General features: G+C 44.2%; 1 protein-coding gene across 3 annotated transcripts in view; it reads left to right on the top strand.

Annotated features, from left to right (window-relative positions):
- lpp (LIM domain containing preferred translocation partner in lipoma) overlaps nucleotides 1-21,827 on the top strand; it is a 460,602-nt gene extending 438,775 nt beyond the window's left edge. For 2 of the 3 annotated variants that reach the window (XM_071342291.1, XM_071342290.1), the window contains exons 10-12: nucleotides 6,488-6,666; nucleotides 8,492-8,612; nucleotides 10,772-21,827. In XM_071342291.1, the coding sequence (XP_071198392.1) occupies nucleotides 6,488-6,666; nucleotides 8,492-8,612; nucleotides 10,772-10,900 (429 nt within the window). In that variant the 3' untranslated portion in view covers nucleotides 10,901-21,827. The remainder of the gene's footprint in view (nucleotides 1-6,487; nucleotides 6,667-8,491; nucleotides 8,613-10,771) is intronic. The other variant, XR_011667934.1, reaches the window with a different exon arrangement.
- Nucleotides 21,828-23,886: the final 2,059 nt, after the last annotated feature.

Raw genomic sequence — 23,886 nt, 5'->3', positions numbered from 1 at the left:
GCCTCAATTAGTCAGGACATGAACTCTACAAGGTGTTGAAAGCGTTCCACAGGGAAGCTGGTCCATGTTGACTTCAATGCTACCCACAGTTGTGTCAAGTTTGCTAGATGTCCTTTGGCTAGTGGACCGTTCTTGATACACACAGAAAACAGTTGAGTGTGAAAAACCCAGCATCGTTGCAGTTCTTGGTTCTAATAGGACCCTAATACTGATAGAATATAACATGTTAGTCAGTACCCTAAGCGGGAACGGCATATCATGATGCTACATCAATGGCTGTTTTAGAATGGGAAAAATATTGACCTGTTTTTCTCCTTTATTTTAATGTAAAAAATCTCCATGTCTACACTTACATGTGCTCTCTCTCTCTCTCTCTCTCTCTCTCTCTCTCTCTCTCTCTCTCTCTCTCTCTCTTTCTCTCTCTGTCTCGTCTCTCTGTCTCTCTCCTCTCTCTGTCTCTCCTCTCTCTCCTCTCTCTCTCTCTCTCTCTCTCTCTCTCCTCTCTCACTCTTTCTCTCTTTCTCTCTCTCTCTCTGTCGTTCTCTCTCTGTCGTTCTCGCTCTCTCTCTCTCTCCTCTCTCTCTCCTCTCTCCTCTCTCCTCTCTCTCATCTCTCCTCTCTCTAATCTATCTCTCTCTCTCCTCTCTCTCTCCCTCTCTCTCTCTCTACTCTCTCTCTCCTCTCCCTCCTCTTTCTCCATCTCCTCTCCTCTCTCTGTCTCTCCTCTCTCCTCTCTCTCTCTCCTCTCTCTGTCTCTCCTCTCTCTCCTCTCTCTCTCTCTCTCTCTCTCTCTCTCATCTCTCTCTGTCTCTCCTCTCTCCTCTCTCTCTCTCTCATCTCTCTCTCCTCTCCTCTCTCCTCTCTCTGCTCTCTCTCTCTCTCCTCTCCCTGTCTCGTCTCTCTCTCTCTCCTCTCTCTGTCTCTCCTCTCTCTCCTCTCTCTCTCCTCTCTCACTCTCTCTATCTCTCTCTCCTCTCTCTGTCTCTCCTCTCTCCTCTCTCTCCCCTCTGTCTCTTTCCTCTCTCTGTCTCTCCTCTCTCTCCTCTCTCTCTCTCTCTCTCCTCTCTCCTCTCTCTCTCTCCTCTCTCTCCCCTCTGTCTCTTTCCTCTCTCTGTCTCTCCTCTCTCTCTCTCTCTCTCTCTCTCCTCTCCCTCTCTCCTCTCTCTGTCTCTCCTCTCTCTGTCTCTCCTCTCGTCTCTCTCTCTCTCTCCTCTCTCTCCCCTCTGTCTCTCTCCTCTCTCTGTCTCTCCTCTCTCTCCTCTCTCTGTCTCTCCTCTCTCTCTCTCCTCTCTCAATTCAATTCAATTCAATTCAATTCAATTCAAGGGGCTTTATTGGCATGGGAAACATGTGTTAACATTGCCAAAGCAAGTGAGGTAGGTAATATACAAAAGTCAAATAAACAATAAAAATGAACAGTAAACATTACACATACAGAAGTTTCAAAACAATAAAGACATTACAAATGTCATATTATATATATACAGTGTTGTAACAATGTACAAATGGTTAAAGCACACAAGTTAAAATAAATAAACATAAATATGGGTTGTATTTACAGTGGTGTTTGTTCTTCACTGGTTGCCCTTTTCTTGTGGCAACAGGTCACAAATCTTGCTGCTGTGATGGCACACTGTGGAATTTCACCCAGTAGATATGGGAGTTTATCAAAATTGGATTTGTTTTCGAATTCTTTGTGGATCTGTGTAATCTGAGGGAAATATGTCTCTCTAATATGGTCATACATTGGGCAGGAGGTTAGGAAGTGCAGCTCAGTTTCCACCTCATTTTGTGGGCAGTGTGCACATAGCCTGTCTTCTCTTGAGAGCCATGTCTGCCTACGGCGGCCTTTCTCAATAGCAAGGCTATGCTCACTGAGTCTGTACATAGTCAAAGCTTTCCTTAAGTTTGGGTCAGTCACAGTGGTCAGGTATTCTGCCACTGTGTACTCTCTGTTTAGGGCCAAATAGCATTCTAGTTTGCTCTGTTTTTTTGTTAATTCTTTCCAATGTGTCAAGTAATTATCTTTTTGTTTTCTCATGATTTGGTTGGGTCTAATTGTGCTGTTGTCCTGGGGCTCTGTGGGGTGTGTTTGTGTTTGTGAACAGAGCCCTAGGACCAGCTTGCTTAGGGGACTCTTCTCCAGGTTCATCTCTCTGTAGGTGATGGCTTTGTTATGGAAGGTTTGGGAATCGCTTCCTTTTAGGTGGTTGTAGAATTTAACGGCTCTTTTCTGGATTTTGATAATTAGTGGGTATCGGCCTAATTCTGCTCTGCATGCATTATTTGGTGTTCTACGTTGTACACGGAGGATATTTTTGCAGAATTCTGCATGCAGAGTCTCAATTTGGTGTTTGTCCCATTTTGTGAAATCTTGGTTGGTGAGCGGACCCCAGACCTCACAACCATAAAGGGCAATGGGCTCTATGACTGATTCAAGTATTTTTAGCCAGATCCTAATTGGTATGTTGAAATTTATGTTCCTTTTGATGGCATAGAAGGCCCTTCTTGCCTTGTCTCTCAGATCGTTCACAGCTTTGTGGAAGTTACCTGTGGTGCTGATGTTTAGGCCGAGGTATGTATAGTTTTTTGTGTGCTCTAGGGCAACGGTGTCTAGATGGAATTTGTGGTCCTGGTGACTGGACCTTTTTTGGAACACCATTATTTTGGTCTTACTGAGATTTACTGTCAGGGCCCAGGTCTGACAGAATCTGTGCAGAAGATCTAGGTGCTGCTGTAGGCCCTCCTTGGTTGGTGACAGAAGCACCAGATCATCAGCAAACAGTAGACATTTGACTTCGGATTCTAGTAGGGTGAGACCGGGTGCTGCAGACTGTTCTAGTGCCCGCGCCAATTCGTTGATATATATGTTGAAGAGGGTGGGGCTTAAGCTGCATCCCTGTCTCACCCCACGACCCTGTGTGAAGAAATGTGTGTGTTTTTTGCCAATTTTAACCGCACACTTGTTGTTTGTGTACATGGATTTTATAATGTCGTATGTTTTACCCCCAACACCACTTTCCATCAATTTGTATAGCAGACCCTCATGCCAAATTGAGTCGAAGGCTTTTTTGAAATCAACAAAGCATGAGAAGACTTTGCCTTTGTTTTGGTTTGTTTGGTTGTCAATTAGGGTGTGTAGGGTGAATACATGGTCTGTTGTACGGTAATTTGGTAAAAAGCCAATTTGACATTTGCTCAGTACATTGTTTTCATTGATCTTTCATTCATCTCTCTCTCTCTCTCTCTCTCTCTCTCTCTCTCTCTCTCTCTCTCTCTCTCTCTCTCTCTCCTCTCTCCTCTCTCCTCTCTCCTCTCTCCTCTCTCCTCTCTCTCCTCTCTCCTCTCTCTCTGTCTCTCTGGAGTTGGTTGTGTTAGGGTGCTATGGGTGGTGTCAGATTGCTGTCACTTGTTGTGACATTTCTTTCTTATGTATTTGTCTTTTCCCCTTAGCTGCAAGCTAAGTGATTTATTTTAGTGGTGACATAGACTACATTGTTGGTGAGTTAGTGGCTTTTTGTTCGGTGGGAGTAGGGGATGGCGTCTCACGTACTTTGTGAATTAAACCAGTGTTTCTCAAAGAGGAGTAGCTTGTCAACAGGCTGGATGATGATGATGATGATGATGATGATGATGATGATGATGTCTCACGCTGCTTTTCTCCATGACCTGACACGACAACTCGTTATGGGAACTTCGCCAGGTCCAATGAGAGTAATTACTTGAATGTCAAAACCCGTTTGTTGAAACACGTTGTCGAGTCTGGCTCCGGATCTGAGAGTGGGCAGGCCCCGACCGCCAAACCCCAGAGGTCCAGACTCAACCCCAAACATCGGAGTTGCAAGATTCTCCCGTACTGTTGATGTAAACGTTGATGATGTTAATGTAGCCGAGGTTGCTGTGGCGGGGAGCTCAAGGGCGGACGTGTGACTCCTGGGTGTGGTTACCGGGCAACACTGACTCCGAGGGTAATACACCTATCTTACAGACGATGGAGAATGATGTGTCCAGTGTCATTACAGGCACGCAGGGTGATGTGTCCAGTGTAATTACAGACACGCGGGGTGATGTGCCCGGTGTAATTACAGACACGTAGGGTGATGTGCCCGGTGTAATTACAGACACGCGGGGTGATGTGCCCGGTGTAATTACAGACACGTAGGGTGATGTGCCCGGTGTAATTACAGACACATAGGGTGATGTGCCCGGTGTAATTACAGACACGTAGGGTGATGTGCCCGGTGTAATTACAGACACGTAGGGTGATGTGCCCGGTGTAATTACAGACACGTAGGGTGATGTGCCCGGTGTAATTACAGACACATAGGGTGATGTGCCCGGTGTAATTACAGACACGCAGGGTGATGTGCCCTGTGTAATTACAGACACGCAGGGTGATGTGCCCGGTGTAATTACAGACACATAGGGCGATGTGCCCAGTGTAATTACAGACACGCAGGGTGATGTGCCCGGTGTAATTACAGACACGCTCCTTTTGATGGGGTAGAAGGCCCTTCACAGCTTTTAGGAAGTTACCTGTGGTGCTGATGTTTAGGCTGAGGTACGTATCGTTTTTTTGTGTGCTCTAGGGCAACACTGTCTAGATCTTTTTGTCTTACAGAGATTTACTGTCAGGGCCCAGGTCTGACAGAATCTGTGCAGAAGATCTAGGTGCTGCTGTAGGCCCTCCTTGGTTGGGGACAGAAGCACCAGATCATCAGCAAACAGTAGACATTTGACTTCAGATTCTAGTAGGGTGAGGCCGGGTGCTGCAGACTGTTCTAGTGCCCGCGCCAATTCGTTGACGTATATGTTGAAGAGGGTGGGGCTTAAGCTGCATCCCTGTCTCACACCACGGCCATGTGGAAAGAAATTCGTTTTTTTGCCAATTTTAACCACACACTTGTTGTTTGTGTACATGGATTTTATAGTGTTATATGTTTTTCCCCCAACACCCCCATCAGCTTGTATAGCAGACCCTCCAGCAAAATTGAGTCAAAAACGTTTTGGGAACCAACAAAGCACGAGAAGACTTTGCCTTGTTTTGGTTTGTTTTTTTTGTCAGTTAGGGTGTGCAGGGTGAATACGTGGTCTGTTTTACGGTAATTTGGTAAACATACAATTTGACATTTGCTCAGTACTGTCACGTTGGTATAAAGGGATTCGGGAGACAGGCGCAGGAATGTGTAATCGTTTTTTTTTATTAAGCCCAAATTACGGCGTGCCGTGTAAAGGCACGGGGACGAAGACCGAACAAACACGTCACAAAAACACATCCGTGTCAAGTACATTGTTCTCACTGAGGAAATGTACGAGTCTGCTGTTAAATACAATGCAGCGGATTTTCCCAAGGTTGCTGTTGACGCGTATCCCCCGTTAGTTATTGGGGTCAAATTTGTCTTCACTTTTGTCGATTGGGGTGATCAGTTCTTGGTTCCAAATATTGGGGAAGATGCCAGATCTGAGGATGGGGGGGGGGGTGGGGGGGTGGTGAGTGGAGAGAGAGTATATTTTGATGGCTGTAAATTATTTTTACAGTTGTGGTTCTTACTGCAATGCTGAGTGAGTATGATACTCAACTGTATGTTACAATTACCCTCTATGTCTCTGATCTTCTTCCCCATCTTAAGTTCAAGTCAGTCAATTGTTACAACATGTTCAGTCGGATGATGTCAAAGAGTTTAAGTATAACCAATTGGAATTTGTGGTCTGTATATTTTATCATTTAGGATACCGTCAACAACACAGACCTTTTGGGGTTGGAGGGTTTTGTATTTTGTCCTGTAGTTCATTCAAGGTAATTGGAGAATCCAGTGGGTTCTGGTAGTCTTCAATAGTTGATTCTAAGATTTGTATTTGATCCCAGAAGTGGTTAGAGTCTTTGGATTCTTCAACTATATTGAGCTGATTCCTGACGTGCTGTTCCTTCTTTTTCCGTAGTGTATTTCTGTATTGTTTTAGTGATTCACCATAGTGAAGAAGTAGACTCGGGTTTTCCGGGTCTCTATGTTTTTGGTTGAACAGGTTTCTCTATTTCTTTCTTAGGTTTTTGCATTCTTCATCAAACCATTTGTTATTGTTGTTCGTTTTCTTAGGTTGTCTGTATGAAATGTTTAGATTTTATAATTTTATTTTTATTTTATAAGGAAGCTGAAAGGTCATATATACTGTTTAGGTTTTCTACTGCCAAGTTTACACCTTCACTATTACAGTGGAATGTTTTACCCAGGAAGTTGTCTAAATGGGATTGAATTTGTTGTTGCCTAATTGTTTTTTGGTTGGTTTCTACACTACTTTCCTTCCATCTATAGCATTTCTTAATATCATTCAGTTCCTATTGGCTTTGATGCCTCTCTATCTCCCTCCTACATGGCTGGGGAGGCCAGACCTCAGACTCAACAGCAGGATAACATGTTCGTAAGGGTCAATTAAAGGAGACTGATTGATCTATTCCTCTCTCTCTCTCTCTCGTGCGTGTGTGTTTCAGAACACCCTGGAGTCCTGTAACATCTGCAGTAAACCCATCATGGAGCGTATTCTGCGGGCGACAGGGAAGGCCTACCACCCTCACTGCTTCACCTGTGTGGTGTGCCAACGCAGCCTGGACGGTATACCCTTCACTGTGGACGCTGCCAACCACATCCACTGCATCGACGACTTCCACAAGTAAGGGGGCTGCCGCCAACTCACACACACACACACACACACACACACACACACACACACACACACACACACACACACACACACACACACACACACACACACACACACCCAAGTATGTTAATAGGTCATAAATAAGCTATACATGGGAAGTACAAATGTCACTCTCACTACCTCACATTCAGTAAGTACAGAAGTCGTGTGGGTTAATTCCTCATCACAAGTCTGACCTCAACAAAGCAATCTCTGTGTTGAACAACAGATTAGGCTTTTCTTTCACTGCCTGAGCTGTAATCTCACGAGGCCACCACCCACCTCACTTCCTGCTTCTGAGCCAATCACCAAGCCACCACCTACATCACTTCCTGGTTCACTTCCTGGTTCTGAGCCGTTCATTGGGCCTCACGTCCAATCACCTGATAGGAGCAGAAACCTCTGTCTTCACTTCCTCATGGGGGTTCTTGTTAGAGAGGCCTGTTCCTCCAGTAGGACTTTCCTATATGACTTTAGTTCAATGAGGCTTGAAGATCTAGTAGTATTTCTCTCTCTCTCTCTCTCTCTCTCTCTCTCTCTCTCTCTCTCTCTCTCTCTCTCTCTCTCTCTCTCTCTCTCTCTCTCTCTCTCTCTCTCTCTCTCTCTCTCTCTCTCTCTCTCTCTCTCTCTCTCTCTCTCTCTCTCTCTCTCTCTTTCAATTCAATTCAAAGGGCTTTATTGGCATGGGAGACATATGTTTAAATTGCCAAAGCAAGTGAAATAGACAGGAAGTTAACAAGTGGAATAGACAGGAAGTAAACAAGGGAAATAAACAAAAACATGTAAAATAATAAAGACATTTCAAATGTCATATTATGTCTATATACAGTGTTGTAACGATGTGCAAACAGTTAAAGTACAAAAGGGAAAATAAATAAACATAAATATGGGTTGTATTTACAATGGTGTTTGTTCTTCACTGGTTGACCTTTTCTTGTGGCAACAGGTCACACATCTTGCTGCTGTGATGGTACACTGTGGTATTTCACCCAGTAGATGTGGGAGTTTATCAAAATAGGATTTGTTTTCTAATTCTTTGTGGATCTGTGTAATCTGAGGGAAATATGTGTCTATAATATGGTGTTACATTTGGCAGGAGGTTAGGAAGTGCAGCTCAGTTTCCACCTCGTGTTGTGGGCCTTCGGTGGCCTTTCTCAATAGCAAGGCTATGCTCACATAGTCAAGGATTTTCTTAATTTTGGGTCAGTCACAGTGGTCAGGTATTCTGCTATTGTGTACTGTCTGTTTAGAGCCAAATAACATTCCAGTTTGCTTAGGTCTAATTGTGTTACTGTCCTGGGGCTCTCTGGGCCTCTCTCTCTCTCGTCTCTGTCTCTCTTCTCTGTCTCTCCCCCTCTGTCTCTCATCTCTGTCTCTCTCTCTCTCTCTCTCTTTCTCTCTCTCTGTCTCCTCTGTCTCTCTTCTCTGTCTCTCTTTCTCTGTCTGTCTGTCTCTCGTCTCTGTCTCTCTTTCTCTGTCTGTCTCTCTCTCGTCTCTCATCTCTGTCTCTCTCTCTGTCTCTCTTTCAATGTCTCTCTGTCTCTCGTCTCTTTCTCTGTCTCTCTTTCTCTGTCTGTCTCTCGTCTCTGTATCTCTCTCTGTCTCCTTTTCAATGTCTCTCTGTCTCTCTTTCTCTGTCTCTCTGTCTCTCGTCTCTCTGTCTCTCGTCTCTGTCTCTCGTCTCTGTCTCTCTTCTCTGTCTCTCTTCTCTGTCTCTCTCTCTGTCTTCTCTGTCTCTCTTCTCTGTCTCTCTCTCTCTGTCTTCTCTGTCTCTCTCCTCTGTCTCCCCCATTAGGAAGTTTGCCCCTCGTTGCTGTGTGTGTTCTGAGCCCATCATGCCAGCTCCAGGCCAGGAGGAGACTGTTCGTATCGTGGCCTTGGACCGAGACTTCCACGTGCAGTGTTACCGCTGTGAGGTGTGTATCTACAGTGTTACCTCTGTGAGGTGTGTATCTACAGTGTTACCGCTGTGAGGTGTGTATCTACAGTGTTACCTCTGTGAGGTGTGTGTTTCGTGTAATTATACTGTATGTACTCTATGAACTACACAGAGGGGATGTGGTATATGATATATACACTGAGTATACAAAACATTAGGGACACCTTCCTAATATTGAGTTGCCCCCCTGTTTGCCCTCAGAACAGCCTCAATTCATCAGGACATGGACTCTACAAGGTGTTGAAAGCGTTCCACAGGGATGCTGGTCCATGTTGACTTCAATGCTTACATTTAAGTCATTTAGCAGACGCTCTTATCCAGAGCGACTTACAAATTGGTGCATTCACCTTATGATATCCAGTGGAACAACCACTTTACAATAGTGCATCTAACTCTTTTAAGGGGGGGGGGGGGGGTTAGAAGGATTACTTTATCCTATCCTAGGTATTCCTTAAAGAGGTGGGGTTTCAGGTGTCTCCGGAAGGTGGTGATTGACTCCGCTTCCCACAGTTCCCACAATGCTTCCCACAGTTGTGTCAAGTTTGCTAGATGTCCTTTGGCTAGTGGACCATTCTTGATACACACAGGAAACTGTTGAGTGTGAAAAACCCAGCAGCGTTGCAGTTCTTTACACACACAAACCGGTGCGCCTGGCACCTACTACCATACCCCTTTCAAAGGCTCTTAAATATTTTGTCTTGCCCATTCACCCTCTGAATGGCACACATACACAATCCATGTCTCAATTGTCTCAAGGCTTAAACATCCTTCTTTAACCCGTCTCCTCCCCTTCATCTACACTGATTGAAGTGGATTTAACAAGTGACATTAATAAGGGATCATAGCTTCCACCTGGATTCACCTGGTCAGTCTATATCATGGAAAGATGTTTGGTCAACTCTGTGTATATCAGCCATGTGTAATGTTTGGTAGAGCATGGTGACAGATGTCTGTCTCTCACGTGTCTGCCTGTCTGTGTGTGTCTCTCACGTGTCTGCCTGTCTGTGTGTGTGTGCTCACGTGTCTGCCTGTCTGTGTGTGTCTCTCACGTGTCTGCCTGTCTGTGTGTGTCTCTCACGTGTCTGCCTGTCTGTGTGTGTCTCTCACGTGTCTGCCTGTCTGTGTGTGTCTCTCACGTGTCTGCCTGTCTGTGTGTGTCTCTCACGTGTCTGCCTGTCTGCGTGTGTCTCTCACGTGTCTGCCTGTCTGTGTGTGTCTCTCACGTGTCTACCTGTCTGTGTGTGTGTGCTCACGTGTCTACCTGTCTGTGTGTGTCTCTCACGTGTCTGCCTGTCTGTGTGTGTGTGCTCACGTGTCTGCCTGTCTGTGTGTGTCTCTCACGTGTCTGGCTGTCTGTGTGTGTGTGCTCACGTGTCTGCCTGTCTGTGTGTGTCTCTCACGTGTCTGCCTGTCTGTGTGTGTGTGCTCACGTGTCTGCATGTCTGTGTGTGTCTCTCACGTGTCTGCCTGTCTGTGTGTGTCTCTCACGTGTCTGCCTGTCTGTGTGTGTCTCTCACGTGTCTGCCTGTCTGTGTGTGTGTGCTCACGTGTCTGCCTGTCTGTGTGTGTCTCTCACGTGTCTGCCTGTCTGTGTGTGTCTCTCACGTGTCTGCCTGTCTGTGTGTGTGTGCTCACGTGTCTGCCTGTCTGTGTGTGTCTCTCACGTGTCTGGCTGTCTGTGTGTGTGTGCTCACGTGTCTGCCTGTCTGTGTGTGTCTCTCACGTGTCTGCCTGTCTGTGTGTGTGTGCTCACGTGTCTGCCTGTCTGTGTGTGTCTCTCACGTGTCTGCCTGTCTGTGTGTGTCTCTCACGTGTCTGCCTGTATGTGTGTGTCTCTCACGTGTCTGCCTGTCTGTGTGTGTCTCTCACGTGTCTGCCTGTCTGTGTCTGTCTCTCACGTGTCTGCCTGTCTGTGTGTGTCTCTCACGTGTCTGCCTGTCTGTGTGTGTCTCTCACGTGTCTGCCTGTCTGTGTGTGTCTCTCACGTGTCTGCCTGTCTGTGTGTGTCTCTCACGTGTCTGCCTGTCTGTGTCTGTTTCTCACGTGTCTGCCTGTCTGTGTGTGTCTCTCACGTGTCTGCCTGTCTGTGTGTGTCTCTCACGTGTCTGCCTGTCTGTGTTTGTCTCTCCCCTGCAGGACTGTGGTTCTCTGCTGTCCGAAGGGGACAACCAGGGCTGTTACCCTCTGGACGGCCACGTCCTCTGTAAGAGCTGTAACACCAGTCGTATCCAGGCCCTCACCGCCAAGGCTACCACTGACCTCTGAGCCCCCAGCCCTGCTACCCCGCTTCCCGCTAAACGCTCCCCCCGGTCCAGCCCGCTCACCTCTACTGCCTGGCTGGCTGCCCTTCAGCCCAACACACACACACACACACACACACACACACACACACACACACACACACACACACACACACACACACACACACACACACACACACATCTATGAATATTATGAAATTGCTAATGGGGAGAAACGAGGATGTGATGTCCCTGAAATGTTGACAGTCTCGGTACGATCGTCAGCCTGTTGATACCTTTAATGCTGTCGTTATTATTAATGCCTGTTCCCTCTACTTGCAGTTACCCTTTGACATTGTAGTCACCTAGCAGACACCCCTTATTCAGAGAGATTCACAGTAGAGTCAGTAGACACCCCTTATTCAGAGATTCACAGTAGAGTCAGTAGACACCCCTTATTCAGAGAGATTCACAGTAGAGTCAGCAGACCCCTTATTCAGAGATTCACAGTAGAGTCAGTAGACACCCCTTATTCAGAGATTCACAGTAGAGTCAGTAGACACCCCTTATTCAGAGAGATTCACAGTAGAGTCAGCAGACCCCTTATTCAGAGATTCACAGTAGAGTCAGTAGACACCCCATATTCAGAGAGATTCACAGTACAGTCAGCAGACCCCTTATTCAGAGATTCACAGTAGAGTCAGTAGACCCCTTATTCAGAGAGATTCACAGTACAGTCAGTAGACACCCCTTATTCAGAGATTCACAGTAGAGTCAGTAGACACCCCTTATTCAGAGAGATTCACAGTAGAGTCAGCAGACACCCCTTATTCAGAGAGATTCACAGTAGAGTCAGTAGACACCCCATATTCAGAGAGATTCACAGTACAGTCAGCAGACCCCTTATTCAGAGATTCACAGTAGAGTCAGTAGACACCCCTTATTCAGAGATTCACAGTAGAGTCAGTAGACACCCCTTATTCAGAGAGATTCACAGTAGAGTCAGTAGACACCCCTTATTCAGAGAGATTCACAGTAGAGTCAGTAGACACCCCTTATTCAGAGAGATTCACAGTACAGTCAGCAGACCCCTTATTCAGAGAGATTCACAGTACAGTCAGCAGACACCCCTTATTCAGAGAGATTCACAGTAGAGTCAGTAGACACCCCTTATTCAGAGAGATTCACAGTACAGTCAGCAGACACCCCTTATTCAGAGAGATTCACAGTACAGTCAGCAGACCCCTTATTCAGAGAGATTCACAGTAGAGTCAGCAGACACCCCTTATTCAGAGAGATTCACAGTAGAGTCAGTAGACACCCCATATTCAGAGAGATTCACAGTAGAGTCAGTAGACACCCCTTATTCAGAGAGATTCACAGTAGAGTCAGCAGACCCCTTATTCAGAGATTCACAGTAGAGTCAGTAGACCCCTTATTCAGAGAGATTCACAGTACAGTCAGTAGACACCCCTTATTCAGAGATTCACAGTAGAGTCAGTAGACACCCCTTATTCAGAGAGATTCACAGTAGAGTCAGCAGACACCCCTTATTCAGAGAGATTCACAGTAGAGTCAGTAGACACCCCATATTCAGAGAGATTCACAGTACAGTCAGCAGACCCCTTATTCAGAGATTCACAGTAGAGTCAGTAGACACCCCTTATTCAGAGAGATTCACAGTAGAGTCAGTAGACACCCCTTATTCAGAGAGATTCACAGTACAGTCAGTGTATATCTTTGATTTCTTCCTCGTCTTTATTGCTGTTGTTTCTCCTAGTTGACTAGCAGTTTGTCTCCTGTCCTGTCATGTCATGGCTGCAAACCAATTGGTAGCCTATTCCCTATATTCAAGTCTAGTACTTTGGGCCATGGTTTACAATAGTGTACTGTAATAGGGAATAGGCTGTCATTTGTGACGTCTCCGCGGTCATTCATTCCAATATGCCCGAGCTGATCTGGTACCTCTGATCTCTGGCCTGTTTAACATCCTCACAGTACTTAATTAAGCCATAAAGCATGACGGGGGTGTGGTATATTGGCCATATACCACAAACCCCCGAGGTGCCTTATTGCTATTATAAACTGGTTACCAATGTAATTAGAGCAGTAAAAATAAAATGTTTTGTCATACCTGTGGTATACGGTCTGGTTGTCAGCCAATCAGCATTCAGGGCTGGAAACACCCAGTTTATAATAGAAGATATTCAACACGTGGAGAAGAGACTGATTGGCTGACTGGCTGACTGGCTGGCTGACTGACTGACTGGCTGGCTGACTGACTGATTGGCTGACTGGCTGGCTGACTGACTGGCTGGCTGACTGGCTGACTGATTGGCTGACTGACTGGCTGACTGACTGATTGGCTGGCTGGCTGACTGGCTGACTGATTGGCTGACTGACTGACTGACTGACTGACTGACTGATTGGCTGGCTGGCTGGCTGGCTGACTGACTGACTGGCTGACTGACTGATTGGCTGACTGGCTGGCTGACTGACTGATTGGCTGGCTGGCTGGCTGGCTGACTGACTGACTGGTTGACTGACTGATTGGCTGACTGGCTGGCTGACTGGCTGGCTGATTGGCTGACTGACTGACTGACTGACTGACTTACTGACTGACTGGCTTGCTGGCTGGCTGGCTGACTGGCTGGCTGGCTGACTGGCTGACTGACTGGCTGACTGACCAGTTTAAATTCCAGTCAATTCAGGAAGTAAAACAAACTCCCAATTCCAAATGTTCCTCATTGAAAAGCATTGAAGAGAATTGGAATTTCAGTGTACTTCCTGAATTGACTGGAATTGAAATGGAATTGACCCCAACCCTGGCTTAATGTATACAGAAAGTGGACCAAGCCTCTCAGCTATAACAGCTGGTTCCTAAGCCGTGACCTCTGAACTCTTAACAGCTGGTTCCTAAGCCGTGACCTCTGAACTCTTAACAGCTGGTTCCTAAACCGTGACCTCTGAACTCTTAACAGCTGGTTCCTAAGCCGTGACCTCTGAACTCTAACAGCTGGTTCCTAAGTCGTGACCTCTGAACTCTAACAGCTGGTTCCTAAGCCGTGACCTCTGAACTCTAACAGCTGGTTCCTAAGCCGTGACCTCTGAACTCTTAACAGCTGGTTCCTAAGCCGTGACCTCTGAACTCTAACAGCTGGTTCCTAAGTCGTGACCTCTGAACTCTTAACAGCTGGTTCCTAAGCCGTGACCTCTGAACTCTTAACCCCTGGTTTCTATAAGGAGAGATGAACGGGTTGTTCACTTTTTATAAGAAACGTTGTTTTATGTTTGTTTTTTTATAATGCTGAGAATACGTCATAAATAGCACCCTATTCTCTATCTAGTGCACTACTTTTGGCCAGAGCTCTATGGGCCCTTTGTCAAACGTAGTGCACTATATAGGGAATAGGGTGCCATTTCAGACGGAATCACAGATGAACAGCAACTCCCCAGATCCCACAGCAAACACTAACAAACACCGCTAGTGATAAACACACATCACGATAGTCCTCCAAACATACAGCCTGCTCTATGTAACGAACACCGTTAGTGGTAAACACACATCACGATGGTCCTCCAAACATACAGCCTGCTCTATGTAACGAACAAACACCGTTAGTGATAAACACACATCACGATAGTCCTCCAAACATACAGCCTGCTCTATGTAACGAACACCGTTAGTGGTAAACACACATCACGATGGTCCTCCAAACATACAGCCTGCTCTATGTAACGAACAAACACCGTTAGTGGTAAACACACATCACGATGGTCCTCCAAACATACAGCCTGCTCTATGTAACGAACACCGTTAGTGATTAACACACATCACGATGGTCCTCCAAACATACAGCCTGCTCTATGTAACGAACACCGTTAGTGATTAACACACATCACGATGGTCCTCCAAACATACAGCCTGCTCTATGTAACGAACAAACACCGTTAGTGGTAAACACACATCACGATGGTCCTCCAAACATACAGCCTGCTCTATGTAACGAACACCGTTAGTGGTAAACACACATCACGATGGTCCTCCAAACATACAGCCTGCTCTATGTAACGAACACCGTTAGTGGTAAACACACATCACGATGGTCCTCCAAACATACAGCCTGCTCTATGTAACGAACACCGCTAGTGATAAACACACATCACGATAGTCCTCCAAACATACAGCCTGCTCTATGTAACGAACACCGTTAGTGGTAAACACACATCACGATGGTCCTCCAAACATACAGCCTGCTCTATGTAACGAACACCGTTAGTGGTAAACACACATCACGATGGTCCTCCAAACATACAGCCTGCTCTATGTAACGAACACCGTTAGTGGTAAACACACATCACGATGGTCCTCCAAACATACAGCCTGCTCTATGTAACGAACACCGTTAGTGGTAAACACACATCACGATGGTCCTCCAAACATACAGCCTGCTCTATGTAACGAACAAACACCGTTAGTGATAAACACACATCACGATGGTCCTCCAAACATACAGCCTGCTCTATGTAACGAACAAACACCGTTAGTGATAAACACACATCACGATGGTCCTCCAAACATCTAATTATGTGTTGTTGTTGAAACAGGATGTACTGTATATACAGTTGAAGAAGTCGGAAGTTTACGTACACCTTCGCCAAGTACACTTCAACTCAGTTTTTCACAATTCCTGACTTGTAATCCTAGTAAAAAATTCCCTGTCTTAGGTCAGTTAGGATCACCACTTTATTTTAAGAATGTGAAATGTCAGAATAATAGTAGAGAGAATGATTTATTTCAGCTTTTATTTCTTTCATCACATTCCCAGTGGGTCAGAAGTTTACATACACTCAATTAGTATTTGGTAGCATTGCCTTTAAATAGTTTAACTTGGGTCAAACGTTCGAAATGTCTAAAGCCATGACATCATTTTCTGGAATTTTCCAAGCTGTTGAAAGGCACAGTCAACTTAGGGTATGTAAACTTCTAACCCACTGGAATTGTGATACAGTGAATTATAAGTGAAATAATCTGTCTGTAAACAATTGTTGGAAAAATGACTTGTGTCATGCACAAAGTAGATGTCCTAACCGACTTGCCAAAACTGTAGTTTGTTAACAATAAATGTGTGGAGTGGTTGAAAAACTAGTTTTAATGACTCCAACCTAAGTGTATGTAAACTTCTGACTTCAACTGTATTTAATCCTTTTGAAGTTATAATATTGCATTCATTTGGAGTGGCGATGAGTTGTCATGGTGATTCTGAGGCCTTAACTAAAGGAGACCGAAGTCTGTTCGATAGACATCTGTTCAATACTTCGCTCAGTCATAATACAATGATATACTTCTTTAAGCCAAGTAGAATAATACCTATCTTATTCATAATAAAATGATGTACTTTTTTAAGCCAAGTACGATGCTTTTCTGACTTGATGCACATCCCAGTTCACTGTATTAATTTAGAGAGTTTACAGTAATTTACATCCCAGTTCACTGTATTAATTTAGAGAGTTTACAGTAATTCACATCCCAGTTCACTGTATTAATTTAGAGAGTTTACAGTAATTTACATCCCAGTTCACTGTATTAATTACAGAGTTTACAGTAATTTACATCCCAGTTCACTGTATTAATTTAGAGAGTAATTCACATCCCAGTTCACTGTATTAATTTAGAGAGTTTACAGTAATTCACATCCCAGTTCGCTGTATTAATTTATAGAGTTTACAGTAATTCACATCCCAGTTCACTGTATTCATTTAGAGAGTTTACAGTAATTCACATCCCAGTTCACTGTATTAATTTAGAGAGTTTACAGTAATTCACATCCCAGTTCACTGTATTAATTTAGAGAGTATACAGTAATTCACATCCCAGTTCACTGTATTAATTTAGAGAGTATATAGTAATTCACATCCCAGTTCACTGTATTAATTTAGAGATTATACAGTAATTCACATCCCAGTTCACTGTATTAATTTAGAGAGTTTACAGTAATTCACATCCCAGTTCACTGTATTAATTTAGAGAGCATACAGTAATTCACATCCCAGTTCACTGTATTAATTAGGAAGTTTACAGTAATTCACATCCCAGTTCACTGTATTAATTTAGAGAGTAATTCACATCCCAGTTCACTGTATTAATTTAGAGAGTTTACAGTAATTCACATCCCAGTTCACTGTATTCATTTAGAGTGTTTACAGTAATTCACATCCCAGTTCACTGTATTAATTTAGATAGTTTACAGTAATTCACATACCAGTTCACTGTATTAATTTAGAGATTATACAGTAATTCACATCCCAGTTTACTGTAATTATTTAGATAGTTTACAGTAATTCACATCCCAGTTCACTGTATTCATTTAGAGTTTACAGTAATTCAGTTCCATACACAGGGTTAACAGATACTCTTACAGAGTATCCATATAGAAATGATGATAAGAATCTCTTTCTGGGAAATAAATCGAAAAGAAGCAGAAAGAGACGTTATGCAAGTTGCAACATATAAACATCTCTGTCAGTGATCGCTATAACATCTCTGTCAGTGATCACTATAACATCTCTGTCAGTGATCGCTATAACATCTCTGTCAGTGATCGCTATAACATCTCTGTCAGTGATCACTATAACATCTCTGTCAGTGATCGCTATAAACATCTCTGTCAGTGATCGCTATAACATCTCTGTCAGTGATCACTATAACATCTCTGTCAGTGATCGCTATAACATCTCTGTCAGTGATCGCTATAACATCTCTGTCAGTGATCACTATAACATCTCTGTCAGTGATCGCTATAAACATCTCTGTCAGTGATCGCTATAACATCTCTGTCAGTGATCACTATAACATCTCTGTCAGTGATCGCTATAACATCTCTGTCAGTGATCACTATAACATCTCTGTCAGTGATCACTATAACATCTCTGTCAGTGATCACTATAACATCTCTGTCAGTGATCGCTATAACATCTCTGTCAGTGATCACTATAACATCTCTGTCAGTGATCACTATAAACATCTCTGTCATTTTCCCTTAAAATAATCTGGTTCAGCGTTCATTGGCTGGAGGCCACGGTGGTAATCAAATCAAATCAACAGGTACAAACCGGTAGAGAGCTGTTAGATTTATTATCCCTCTGTGTGTTTTTTTGGTTTACCAATAAGTAAATAAGTATTTTCTGAACCGAAGTGGTTTAAAGTACTTAAGGAAAAAAATATATACTTTAAAGTACTACTTAAGTAGTTTTTTGGTGTCTGTACTTAACTATTTATATTTTTGACAACTTTTATTTTTACTTCACTACATTCCTAAAGAAAATAATGTACTTTTTACTCTCATACATTTTCCCCTGAGACCCAAAAGTACTCGTTACATTTAGCGTTCTCAAGCAGGACAGCAATATGGTCCAATTCACCCGAGAGAAAGGTGTTGTTATCCCCACTGCCTCTGATCTGGTGCACTCCACTAAGCACACACCGTGCGTTTATAAATTACTTCTGAGTGTTGGAGTGTGCCCCCCGGCTATCCGTAAATTAAAAAACTTAAGAGAATATCATGCCGTCGGGAATTTGATTTATAGCCTTTTTACTTTATCCTAACAGTTTAGTACTTTTCCCACCATTGTACTTAAAGTACATTTAAAACCAGATACTTTTACTCAAGTGGTATTTTAACTGGGTGATTTTCACTTTTACTCGAGTCATTTTCTATTAAGGTATCTTTACTTTGACTCAAATAGGACATTGAAGTAGTTGTTCCTGCTATAAACTCACTATTATGTTTTATGATTTAAAAAAATAAATAAACAAAGAAGATACATATCGATGTTATAATTGTTTTTGTATAATTAATTGCATTGACATTTTATTGATAAAGATATGCAGACAATTTGACTATTAAAGGAGATACTATTTAAACGGATTCGACCGTACGTATTGTTCTTCGTGAAGACCCTTTTTTTTGTCAGAAACAATCCTCGTGCTTTAGGTCTGCGCTGTGTTGTGAGTCACTGTTTTCCGTCTGTAGGTTTACCCCATTGACATCCATCCATTTGTTTATGTGGTGTGTAGGTTCATCTCTTAGATTAATTGTAGATGGGACAAGAAGGGAGTATGATATTCCTTACACATTTACTCCGAATGAGTGTTTGAAACATGTGGTGGAGATATTTTCAAGTCTCATGTACTGCAGGATGATCTTTTTTTTTTAGGCCTTTGTTATCTTTACAAATTAATTCCTTAATTAAATGTACTTGGAATAAACGTTTAATTACTAATTCCCTCTAATAACTCTCTCTATCGTGATGTGAGAAAAGCCAAACAAAACATAATTTCAATGAATCTTATTATTACATTGTGACTTCCTTCTTACGAGGCTTGTTACTGTGTCCCAGTGAGACCCCCCTCGGCCCTGTTCTTTGTGTTACAACGGGTACGGTGTCTTTTTTGGCCCTATGATTGTCTAAGGCTGTGCTAACTGTCTGTGGCTAGTTCATCTGTTCACATACAAACAAGTGGCGGTATAGGAGCATATTGTTATCCAGTAGGGCTGAAGGATGTACCATCATCACCAAGCCCCAACCAAGGTAGAGAGGAGGTCTGAACCCATACTGAAGGCTGTATGGTCATCACCAAGCCCTAACCAAGGTAGAGAGGGGGTCTGAACCCATACTGAAGGCTGTATGGTCATCACCAAGCCCTAACCAAGGTAGAGAGGAGGTCTGAACCCATACTGAAGGCTGTATGGTCATCACCAAGCCCTAACCAAGGTAGAGAGGAGGTCTGAACCCATACTGAAGGCTGTACTGTCACCACCAAGCCCTAACCAAGGTAGAGAGGGGGTCTGAACCCATACTGAAGGCTGTACTGTCATCACCAAGCCCTAACCAAGGTAGAGAGGGGGTCTGAACCCATACTGAAGGCTGTACTGTCATCACCAAGCCCTAACCAAGGTAGAGAGGGGGTCTGAACCCATACTGAAGGCTGTACTGTCATCACCAAGCCCTAACCAAGGTAGAGAGGAGGTCTGAACCCATACTGAAGGCTGTACTGTCATCACCAAGCCCTAACCAAGGTAGAGAGGGGGTCTGAACCCATACTGAAGGCTGTACTGTCATCACCAAGCCCTAACCAAGGTAGAGAGGGGGTCTGAACCCATACTGAAGGCTGTACTGTCATCACCAAGCCCTAACCAAGGTAGAGAGGGGGTCTGAACCCATACTGAAGGCTGTACTGTCATCACCAAGCCCTAACCAAGGTAGAGAGGAGGTCTGAACCCATACTGAAGGCTGTACTGTCATCACCAAGCCCTAACCAAGGTAGAGAGGGGGTCTGAACCCATACTGAAGGCTGTACTGTCATCACCAAGCCCTAACCAAGGTAGAGAGGGGGTCTGAACCCATACTGAAGGCTGTACTGTCATCACCAAGCCCTAACCAAGGTAGAGAGGGGGTCTGAACCCATACTGAAGGCTGTACTGTCATCACCAAGCCCTAACCAAGGTAGAGAGGAGGTCTGAACCCATACTGAAGGCTGTACTGTCATCACCAAGCCCTAACCAAGGTAGAGAGGGGGTCTGAACCCATACTGAAGGCTGTACTGTCATCACCAAGCCCTAACCAAGGTAGAGAGGGGGTCTGAACCCATACTGAAGGCTGTACTGTCATCACCAAGCCCTAACCAAGGTAGAGAGGGGTCTGAACCCATACTGAAGGCTGTACTGTCATCACCAAGCCCTAACCAAGGTAGAGAGGGGGTCTGAACCCATACTGAAGGCTGTATGGTCATCACCAAGCTCTAACCAAGGTAGAGAGTAGGTCTGAACCCATACTGAAGGCTGTATGGTCATCACCAAGCCCTAACCAAGGTAGAGAGTAGGTCTGAACCCATACTGAAGGCTGTACTGTCATCACGACACCAATACTAGTGTTTTAATCCACAGTGGACAGTTGTCACACATTATTTAAATAAATTTTTACTTTAATACCATACCAAGGAAGTAACGGATGGCTCGATCAGGTCGATCGATATACCGGTAGCCTCATTGTGTCCCCCTCCCTTTGCTCATCAAAGCTTTGCTATTTTTTTTACATTTAAACAATTATTGATATAAACAAATATATGAGGTGAAAGAAACGGCTTGAGGGGACAGGAAGAATTGTGTTTGTGTTTTGTTACGTACATTCTTCCATTCCATTGTATTTCTGTTGTCAACAACTGCCTCTTTTTAATTTTGTATTTTTTTTGCAGCAAATTGTCTTTGGCTACACTCTCCATGCCTGTAGCACAGCTTGTACTGTGTCACAAATGGCGCCCTATACCCTATGTAGTGCACTACTTTTGGACTAGATCTCTAAGGGTCCTGGTCAGAAGTAGTGGACGACAGAGGGCATTGGATGCCATTTGGGACAGACGCTCTGTGTCATCTACAGTAGTGTCGTACCTTTCCATGTCTAGCAGGTACTATTTAGCACTCTGAAATATCATGAGTGGTGATGTGTGATACGGACAGAGGAGGCTGGTGATGGGAGGACGGCTCGTAGTAAATGGCTGGAACGGTGTAAATGGAATATAGCGTCAGACAAATGGAAACCTGCGTGTTTTGGAGCGCCTTCGATACCGATCCATTTCATCCGGTTCCAGACGTTACTACGGGCCCATCCTCCGATTTATAGTGACACCAGCCACCGCTGGATACATGCGTGAGCAACACAGGAACGTTGAATTGCCAATGATAAGATGATATAGTCATTGATGTAATGTAATCCAATAAAACACGATGTGACCCTCTGCTGCTAAAGTTAATTACACCCTAATTTTTTGGCTGTACACATTGTACGCCACATCTTATTGGCTGTACACATTGTACGCTACATTACATTGGACCTTTGGCAGGAACATGTTGTCATGTTAAATCCAATTCCTTCAATAAAAGCTTTGCAACAGCCCCATGGTGTGTGTGTGTGTGTGTGTGTGTGTGTGTGTGTGTGTGTGTGTGTGTGTGTGTGTGTGTGTGTGTGTGTGTGTGTGTGTGTGTGTGTGTGTGTGTGTGTGTGTGTGTGTGTGTGTGTGTGTGAGAGCGAGTATGAGACTGACTTCAATTTGAAAACATCTGTTTCCCTGCCTGTTAGATGAAATGTTTGGCCCATAACAGTTAAAGAATGTAGCTGGAACCCATTAAGTATATAGGTTAGCCAGGTTAGCCAGGTTAGCCAGGTTAGCCAGGTTAGCCAGGTTAGCCAGGTTAGCCAGGTTAGCCAGGTTAGCCAGGTTAGCCAGGTTAGCCAGGTTAGCTGAAGTGTTATCTCAAAAGTAACACTGTTAGACTCTGTTCCAAATGACAGCCTATTCCCTATGTAGTTCACTACTTTTAACTAGAGTCATACAGGCCCTGGTCAAAAGTAGTACACTATTTAGGGAATAGGGTGCCATTTGGACTCAGAGTACTGTATATATTAGGGAATAGGGTAGCATTGGGACTCAGAGTACTGTATATATTAGGGAATAGGGTAGCATTGGGACTCAGAGTACTGTATATATTAGGGAATAGGGTAGCATTGGGACTCAGTGTACTGTATATATTAGGGAATAGGGTAGCATTGGGACTCAGTGTACTGTATATATTAGGGAATAGGGTAGCATTGGGACTCAGTGTACTGTATATATTAGGGAATAGGGTAGCATTGGGACTCAGTGTACTGTATATATTAGGGAATAGGGTGCCATTAGGACTCAGTGTACTGTATATATTAGGGAATAGGGTAGCATTGGGACTCAGTGTACTGTATATATTAGGGAATAGGGTAGGATTGAAAACCTGCTCCAGAGCGCTCAGGACCTCAGACTGGGGCAAAGGTTCACCTTCCAACAGGACAATAACCCTAAGCACACAGCCAAGACAATGCAGGAGTGGCTTCAGGACAAGTCTCTGAATATCCTTGACTGGCCCAGCCAGAACCCGGACTTGAACCCGATCGAACATCTCTGTAGAGACCTGAAAATATCTGTGCAGCGACGCTCCCCGTCCAACCTGACAGAACTTGAGAGGATCTGCAGAGAAGAATGGGAGAAACTCCCCAAATACAGGTGTGCCAAGCTTGTAGCGTCATACCCAAGAAGACTCGAGGCTGTAATCACTGGCAAAAGTGCTTCAACAAAGTACTGAGTAAAGGGTCTGGATACTTTCTGACTGCACTGTATCTATGTAGCCTACGTGTACACCGGGTCCCCACATATCCCACTCCGAATAGCCTGAAGCCACAGGGCTCTTCTCACTGCCTGTATTGCCCTACCTGGGACCATTGCGAACCGTAAGTCAGGATCTTTGACCTGGTTTACATGTACATTGAACAACACAGCAGCTTTATGGCATGTTTTGTTATTTCTGTATAATAATTTTAAAAAATCTACAACGTCGTTGACTCTTTTATCATCGTTACATGAATGTCGACTCTGAGCAAAGAACTTGGAAGCCCCCTTGAAGTTTCTGAGGAGACGTTTAAAAAAGCTCTTTCGTCTCAACATCTGCCTGGTGTTTTGCCTCGTGCGTAATGTCTGTTTACTCCATAGACACTTTTAACTCAAATCTAATGACATTTTATTGTGACTAATGTGACTAATTCAACAGGTGTAGACCTTACTGGGAAATTCTTACGGGCCCTTTCCTAACTATGCAGAGTTAAAAGGTAAGAACAATTAGCTAGATAAACAGGAACTAACACAATAAAATAACAATAACAACGAAGTCATATACAGGAATTACCTGTCCCCAGTCAATGTCCAGGGGTACAAGGTAGTTGAGGAAATAACGAGGCCATATACAAGAGTGTGAATGTGAATGTATGTTTAGTGGTAATATGCGTTTGTATGTGTTTTGTGTGTGTGTCTGTGTTGGAGTGTGAGTGTAGTAGTATGAGTCAGTGTGTGGGTAGAGTCCAGTCAGTGTGTGGGTAGAGTCCAGTCAGTGTGTGGGTAGAGTCCAGTCAGTGTGTGGGTAGAGTCCAGTC

The sequence above is a fragment of the Salvelinus alpinus genome, chromosome 15 (genome assembly GCF_045679555.1).
Source record: "Salvelinus alpinus chromosome 15, SLU_Salpinus.1, whole genome shotgun sequence".
Classification (NCBI taxonomy): domain Eukaryota; kingdom Metazoa; phylum Chordata; class Actinopteri; order Salmoniformes; family Salmonidae; genus Salvelinus; species Salvelinus alpinus.
This window is presented reverse-complemented; position numbering and strand designations above follow the sequence as displayed.